Here is an 8,852-nt window from a genome sequence, read left to right as displayed (position 1 = left end):
CAATAATTTTAGATCTTCATCATTATTTTCATAGGAACTAGAAGAACACGCTTTAATAAAGGCATCTTTGGAAGCACGCATCCTAGCGGTTCTTTCTTTGCACTCATCAATGGAAATTCTCATGGCTTTGAGAGACTCATTGATATCATGCTTAGGAGGAATAGATCTAAGCTTTAAAGAATCAACCTCAAGAGAAATTCTATCAACGTTCCTAGCCAAATCATCAACTTTAAGCAATTTCTCTTCAAGCAAAGCATTAAAATTCTTTTGGGAATTCATAAAATCTTTAACACTATTCTCAAATTGAGAGGGCATCTTATTATAATTTCCATAAGAGTTGTTGTAGGAATTCCCATAATTATTAGAAGGATTACTAGGATATGGCCTAGGATTAAAATTCCCTCTATAAGTGTTGTTACCAAAATTATTCCTACCAACAAAATTCACCTCCATAGATTCATTGTTATTCTCAATCAAAGTAGACAAAGGCATATCATTAGGATCAGAAGAAACACTCTTAGTAGCAAATAATTTCATAAGTTCATCCATCTTTCCACTCAAAACATTGATTTCTTCTATCAAATGCACTTTTTATTAGAAGATCTTTCAGTATGCCATTGAGAATAATTAACCATAATATTATCTAGGAGTTTAGTAGAATCTCCTAAAGTGATTTCGATGAAAGTGCCTCCCGCGGCCGAATCTAAAAGATTTCTAGAAGCAAAATTCAATCCAGCATAAAAAATTTGTATAATCATCCACAAATTCAAACCATGAGTAGGGCAATTACGTATCATTAATTTCATTCTCTCCCAAGCTTGTGCAACATGTTCATGGTCAAGTTGTTTAAAGTTCATAATATCGTTTCTAAGAGAGATGCTCTTCGCGGGAGGGAAATACTTAGAGATAAAAGTATCTTTGCACTTGTTCCAAGAATCAATACTATTTTTAGGCAAATACGAAAACCAAGCTTTAGCACAATCTCTAAGCAAAAAAGGAAATAGCTTCAATTTAACGACATCATTATCGACATCTTTTTTCTTTTGCATATCACATAAATCAACGAAGCTATTCAGATGAGTAGTGGCATCTTCACTAGGAAGGCCGGCGAATTGATCTTTCATAACAACATTCAACAAAGCAGTATTAATTTCATAAGATTCAGCATCGGTAAGAGGGGCAATCGGAGTGCTAAGGAAATCATTATTATTGGTATTGTTGAAGTCACACAATTTAGTATTATCTTGAGCCATCGCGACAAACAAGCAATCCAACACACTAGCAAACAAAAGGCAAGCGGGCAAAAGAAGCAACAAGAGAGGGAGGATAGAGAGAGAGGGCGAATAAAACGGAAGGGTGAAGTGGGGGAGAGGAAAATGAGAGGCAAATGGCAAATAATGTAATGCGAGAGATAGGGATTGTGATGGGTACTTGGTATGTTGACTTTTTGCGTAGACTCCCCGGCAACGGCGCCAGAAATCCTGCTTGCTACGTCTTGAGCTTGCGTTGGTTTTCCCCGAAGAGGAAGGGTGATGCAGCAGAGTAGCGTAAGTATTTCCCTCAGTTTTTGAGAACCAAGGTATCAATCCAGTAGGAGGCCACGTTCAAGTCCCTCGTACCTGCACAAAACGATAGCTACTCACAACCAACGCGATTAGGGGTTGTCAATCCCTTCACGGTCACTTATGAGAGTGAGATCTAATAGATATAATATTTTTGGTATTTTTGGTATAAAGATGCAAAGTAAAAAGTAAAAGCAAAGTAGAAAGCAAAGCAAGATTAAAGTGATGGAGATTGATATGATGAGAATAGACCCGGGGGCCATAGGTTTCACTAGAGGCTTCTCTCAAGAGCATAAGTATTCTACGGTGGGTGAACAAATTACAATTGAGCAATTGACAGAATTGAGCATAGTTATGAGAATATCTAGGCATGATCATGTATATAGGCATCACGTCCGTGACAAGTAGACCGAAACTATTCTGCATCTACTACTATTACTCCAGTCATCGGTCGCTATCCAGCATCCATCTAGAGTATTAAGTTAAAAACAAAGTAACGCCTTAAGCAAGATGACATGATGTAGAGAGATGAATTCATGCAATATGAAATAAACCCCATCTTGTTATCCTCGATGGCAACGATGCAATACGTGCCTTGCTGCCCCTTTTGCCACTGGGAAAGGACACCGCAAGATCAAACCCAAAGCTAAGCACTTCTCCATGGCAAGAACTACCAATCTAGTTGGCCAAACCAAACGGATAATTCGAAGAGACTTGCAAAGATAACCAATCATACATAAAAGAATTCAGAGAAGATTCAAATATTATTCATAGATCGACTTGATAATAAACCCACAATTCATCGGTCTCAACAAACACACCGCAAAAAGAAGATTACATCGAATAGATCTCCACAAGAGAGGGGGAGAACTTTGTATTGAGATTCAAAGAGAGAGAAGAAGCCATCTAGCTACTAACTATGGACCCGAAGGTCTGAGGTAAACTACTCACACTTCATCGGAGAGGCTATGATGATGTAGAAGTCCTTCGTGATGACGGCCCTCTTCCGGCAGAGCTCCGGAACAGGCCCCAAGATGGGATCTCGTGGATACAAAAAGTTGTGGCGGTGGAATTAGGTTTTTGGCTCATGTTCTGATCGTTTGGGGTACGTATGTATATATAGGAGGAAGGAGTACATCGGTGGAGCTCTGAGGGGCCCACGAGGTAGGGGGCGCGCCCTAGGGGGGGTGCCCCCACCCTCGTGGCCGCCTCTTTTGTTCCTTGGCGTAGGGTCCAAGTCTCCTAGATCACATTCAGTGAGAAAATCACGTTCCCGAAGGTTTTATTCCATTTGGACTCCGTTTGATATTCCGTTTCTTCGAAATACTGAAATAGGCAAAAAACAGCAATTCTGGGCTGGGCCTCCGGTTAATAGGTTAGTCCCAAAAATAATATAAAAGTGGAAAATAAAGCACAATATAGTCCAAAACAGTAGATAATATAGCATGGAGCAATCAAAAATTATAGATACGTTGGAGACTTATCACTCGCGTTGTAGCTTCCCTTTATTTTTTGATATGTTCCTAGAGAAAAATAAGTTGAAAGATGATAGTAGCAATGATGCGGACTGGGTCCGTGATCTGAGGTTTATCCTCATTGCTGCATAGAAAAAAAAATCCTTGATGCACCGCTAGGTGACAGACCAATTGCAGGAGCAGATGCAGACGTTATGAATGTTTGACTAGCTCAATATGATGACTACTTGATAGTTTTGTGCACCATGCTATACGGCTTAGAACCGGGACTTCAAAAACGTTTTTTAAACGTCACGGAGCATATGAGATGTTCCAAGAGGTGAAATTGGTATTTCAGACTCATGCCCGTGTCAAGAGGTATGAGACCTCTGACAAGTACTTTGCCTAAAAGATGTAGGAGAATTGCTCAACTAGTGAGCATGTGCTCAAAATGTCTGGGTACTACAATCACTTGAATCAAGTGGGAGTTAATCTTCCAGATAAGATAGTGATTGACCTACGCTTTATCAAATGATTTCTCCGGAACTATGATTTCTCCGGAACAATGATTAATCCTATTCTGGAAGTCATGTTAGTAGACCATGATTAACCTACGAACTATGAGGAAGCGATGATGAGCCTAGATTCCGTGAAATGGCTGGAGGCCATGAGATAGGATCCGTGTATGAGAACAAAGTATGGACTTTGGTGGACTTGCCCGATGATCGGCAAGCCATAGAAAATAAATGGATCTTCAAGAGGAAGACGGACGTTGATAGTAGTCTTACTATCTACAAAGTTCGACTTGTCAGAAAAAGGTTCTCGACAAAGTTCAAAGTGTTGACTACAATGAGATTTTCTCAACTGTAGAGATGCTTAAAACCATCTGATTCAAGTTAGCAGTTGCCATATTTTATGAAATCTGGCAAATGGATGTCAAAACTACATTCCTTAAATGGATATTCTTAAAGAAGAGTTGTATATGATGCAACCAGAAGGTTTTGTAGATCCTAAATGTACTAACAAGGTGTGCAAGCTCCAGCGATCTATCTATGGACTGGTGCAAGCATCTCAGAGTTGGAATGTACGCTTTGATAAGTTGATCAAACCATATAGTTTTATACAGACTTGCGGTGAAGCCTGTATTTATAAGAAAGTGAGTGGGAGCACTAGAACCTTTCTGATAAGTATATGTGATTGACATATTGTTGATAAAAAATAATGTAGAATTTTTTGGAAAGCATAAAGGAGAGTTTGAAAGGAGATTTTTCAAAGAAAGACCTTAGTGAAGCTGCTTATATATTTGGCATCAAGATCTATAGAGATAGATCAAGACGCTTGATAAGTTTTTTCAATGAATACATACCTTGACAAGTTTTTGAAAGAGTTCAAAATGGATCAGTCAAAGAAGGAGTTCTTGTCTATATAACAAGGTGTAAAGTTGAGTAAGACTCAAAACCCGACCATAGCAGAAAATAGAAAGAGAATGAAAGTCATTCCCTATGCCACTGTCATAGGTTCTATGAAGTATGATGTGATGTGTACCAGATCTATTGTGTACCTTACCATGAGTTTGGCAAGGGGGTACAATAGTGATCCAAGAGTAGATCACTGGATAGCGATCAAAATTATCCTTAGTGAGGACTAAGGAAATGTTTTTCGGTGATGGGGGTGATAAAGAGTTACGTCGATGCAAGCTTTTACACCGATCCAGATGACTCTAAGTCTCAATCTGGATACATATTGAAAGTGGGAGAAGTTAGCTAGAATATCTCTATGCAGAGCATTGTAGACACAGAATATTTGCAAAATACATACGGCTCTGAATGTGGCAGATCCGTTGACTAAACTTCTCTCATAAGCAAAACATGATCACACCTTAGTACTCTTTGGGTGTTAATCACATAGAAATGTGAACTAGATTATTGACTCTAGTAACCCTTTGGTTGTTGGTCACATGGCAATGTGAACTATGGGTGTTAATCACATACATATGTGAACTATTGATGTTAAATCACATGACGATGTGAACTAGATTGTTGACTCTAGTGCAAGTGGGAGACTGAAGGAAATATGCCCTAGAGGCAATAATAAAGTTGTTATGTATATTTCCTTATATCATGATAAATGTTTATTATTCCATGCTAGAATTGTATTATCCAGAAACTTAGTACATGTGTGATTACATAGACAAACAGAGTGTCCCTAGTATGCCTCTACTTAAATAGCTCGTTAATCAAAGATGGTTAAGTTTCCTAGCCATAGACATGTGTTGTCATTTGATGAACGGGATCACATCATTAGAGAATGATGTGATGGACAAGACCCATCCGCTAGCTTACACTATGATCGTTTAGTTTATTGCTATTGCTTTCTTCATGACTTATACATGTTCCTATGACTATGAGATTATGCAACTCCCGAATACCAGAGGAACACTTAGTGTGCTATCAAATGTCACAGCGTAACTGGGTGATTATAAAGATGCTCTACAGGTGTCTCCGAATTTGTTTGTTGGGTTGGCCCTGCGTCGGTAACTTCATCATCACCGTCATCACGCCATCGTGCTGACGAAACTCTCCCTCAACCTGAGCTGGATCTAGAGTTCGTGGGACGTCACCGAGCTGAACGTGTGCAGACCGCGGAGGTGTCCTACCTTTGGTGCTAGGACCGGTCGGATCGTGAAGATGTACGACTACATCAACCGTGTTGTCATAACGCTTCCGCTTTCGGTCTACGAGGGTACGTAGACAACACTCTTCCCTCTCATTGCTATGCATCACCTAGATAGATCCTGCATGATCGTAGGAATTTTTTTGAAATTATTGTGTTCCCCAACATGACATTCCCGGACATACAAAGTTGCACCATCGATGGTGCATGAGGCACTTTTGTGCAAACTTCTATAGGGCATGTGGTATCAAGGAGTTGGCCGATGATCTTCAAGATTGTTGTCTCGCTTTATCCGACAAGTGGTTTGCCACATTGTTCAATGCATTGCTGAGACACATGAAACTTGACCCCGGTGGTCTTGAATTTCTCAATAAGAACATTGTCGAAAGGAATATGTGGGCACGTGCTTTCAATGAAGATGGTTGGAGGTACGGTCAAATGATAAGCAATATGGTAGAATGCTTCAATAAGGTTCTCAAGGGTGTACGTGCATTACCCGTGATGGCAATAGTTCAATACACATTTGACAAGATGAATGCATACTTTTTAAAGTACTCAATGGAGATGGATAAGTAGATTGCTGGTGAGAACAAGGAAAAGCACAAGTACAATTTCCCACCAAAGGTTGAAGAATGGTTGGAATTTCAAGCACGGAAGGCAGACTCCCAAGAAGTTGTACTATATGACGACAACGATTGGATGTATGAAGTGAAAGAGCCTGGAGGAACCACAAGAGATGGCCACCAACACGAGGCCGAGCTTTCAAGGTCTCCCTAACATGGTGTGATTGCACTTGCACGAGGCCATCCTTGCTTCATCTCCCATGCTCGCACTTGTTAAACGCATCTCATGTTAGGAATGTAGATGTCAATCACCCTCTTACCATGCGGGAGTCCGATTTCTCAATCATGACTGTCAAGAATACATGGGTTCCCTGGTTTCAGCCATACTTGGACCAATCACAATGGTCAGAGTATCATGGAGTCCAACTACGGCTGGACCCGCAATTGAAGGTCGTTAGATGGGGAAGACGTAAGACAAAGCGTCTTAGAGGTGACATGGATGGATGGGGCCGTGGTGCTGGTCAAGAAACCGGCACCGGCTAATTCCAAGAGCCTCATGAGCAATCCCGTTGTGGGGAGTGCAATGCTGGGGGACACAACACAAGAACTTGTACCGAACCAAGAAAGAGATCAAAGAAAAATGATGCAAGCACAAGCCAAGCAATTGGTAGCCAACCAAGTCAAACAAGTGTCCAAGTGCCAAACCAATCAAATCAACCAAGCCAACGAGGAACTAGGCAACAAAGAGGGAGTCAACTAGGTCTTAGAAGAGGCCGTGGTGGTGGTAGAGGCCGTGGTGACAGTCTTGGCCATGGTGTTGGTAGAGGCCGTGGTGATGGTCTTGGCCGTGGTGATGGTGGTAGAGGCCGTGGTGGCGATGGTAGAGGCTGTGGTGGTGGTCTAGGCTGTGGTGGTGGTAGAGGCCGTGGTGATGGCCTAGGCCTTGGTGGTGGCTATGGTCGTGGTGGTGATCTTGGCCTTGGCGGCGGTCGTAGTGGAGGAATGTTTTCTTGGCTCAATGGACCATTGTCGTATGTGACTTACTATTATCTTGTTATTTATGTTGTCATTTTGCATAGTGTGGCTAACTATTAAGTTGCCATTTTTTTAGGTATGGCAACAATGAAGGGGGTGGAGGACACGGAGGGAGGAGGTGAGATGCCGGAGTGGTGGGAGCCGAAAGAAGAAGAAGAAGAAGAAGAAGAATAAGAAGAAGAAGAAGAAGAAGAGAGGACCTTGCTCGACGCAAAACGTGTACTACTATGTGACCTTGTGAACCAAAATGTGTGCTACTATGTGCTATGAGTCCTAAATGACTATGTGTTTTGGACAAATCTATGTGCTATAACTCCTTTATGTGTGTATGACTATGTGATTTGGACTCTATGTGCTATGTCTTCTTTCTGTGTTTTGGACTACTATATGTGATATCACTTATGATTATGTGACATCTATGCGAACCACAAAACATAAACAACACTTGGTATTTGAAATCAGCAGACAGTGCAGCGCCCAAAAGCTGGGCGCTCACTACAAAAAAAGACACATTCATGACATTTTGGGCCGAACGGAAAAAATTTCTGTCATACATATGACACTTCTATGATGATAATTGTGACAAAATCCGGTATCATCATAGATGTGGTGGGCTCCTACTTCTATGACAAAAAATCATGACAGAAAATGGGCTTTTCCTCCTGGGCGGGCCGGAGACGCAGCTGCATGACATTCTTTCAGCCGTCCATGACAGAAAAAACCGTGGTAGAAGCGAGGGGGAGGAAAATTTCGGGGAGTTCCCGGTTACGGTGGGAAGTCGGGGGCGGAGCGATGCGTGTTTCTCTCGTACACATACACACGTGTGTGCGAGGCGTTGGCTCTAACTGAACCCGAGCGATTGCACTGTAGGCTACGCGTTACTAAACCCTAGCGATCGATCGATGGCTGTTAACTGAAACCGATCGAGCGATTGCTTCGCTACTGCTGCTAATTGAACCCGGACGATTGGATGAACAGTGAGCGTTGCGGGGGGGGGGGGGGGGGGGGGGGGGGGGGGGTTGGATGAACAGTGAGCGGTGGTGTTGCCTCTGGATGAACAAGACCCCGTGGTGTGGAGGGCTGGATGAATAGTAGATGGTGGAGGGGTGCCCGTGGAGGGTGGTTGAACAGGACCCCGTGGTGTGGAGGGCTGGATGAACAGTAGATGGTGGAGGGGTGGTTGAACAGTAGTCGGTGGAGTAGCGCGCGGTGGAGGCTGGATGAACAGGAGCCCGTGGAGGCAGGAGGAGGTCGACGGTAGCCCGTGGAGGCTGGAGGAGGTCGACAGTGGTGATGAACAGTATCCCGTGGAGTCCCATTTTGCGGTACGCCACACCCCTCCCGATGAACAGGACCCCCGTTTCGACCGTAGGAGGTCCGTTTTGTCCGTTTTGCAGTACGCCACACCCCTCCTGATCAACAGGACCCCCGTTTCGACCGTAGGAGGTTCGTTTCCTCCGTTTTGCGGTACGCCACACCCCTCCTGATCAACAGGACCCCCGTTTCAACTGTAGGATGTCCATTTCCTCCGTTCTGCGGTACGCCAGGCCTCATTTCCATCGCCT

The 8,852-nt window shown here is 42.9% G+C and overlaps 1 protein-coding gene across 1 annotated transcript in view; it reads left to right on the top strand.

Moving 5' to 3' along the window:
- The window catches only part of LOC125507145, a 20,994-nt gene extending 14,199 nt beyond the window's left edge, over positions 1-6,795 (top strand). The window contains exon 18 of the mRNA XM_048671823.1: positions 6,546-6,795. Within this exon, the coding sequence (XP_048527780.1) occupies positions 6,546-6,795 (250 nt within the window). The remainder of the gene's footprint in view (positions 1-6,545) is intronic.
- The last annotated feature ends 2,057 nt before the right edge of the window (positions 6,796-8,852 follow it).

The sequence above is a fragment of the Triticum urartu genome, chromosome 5, assembly GCF_003073215.2.
Source record: "Triticum urartu cultivar G1812 chromosome 5, Tu2.1, whole genome shotgun sequence".
Classification (NCBI taxonomy): domain Eukaryota; kingdom Viridiplantae; phylum Streptophyta; class Magnoliopsida; order Poales; family Poaceae; genus Triticum; species Triticum urartu.
The sequence above is the reverse complement of the archived record's forward strand: the minus strand, read 5'-3'. Positions and strand labels throughout refer to the sequence as shown.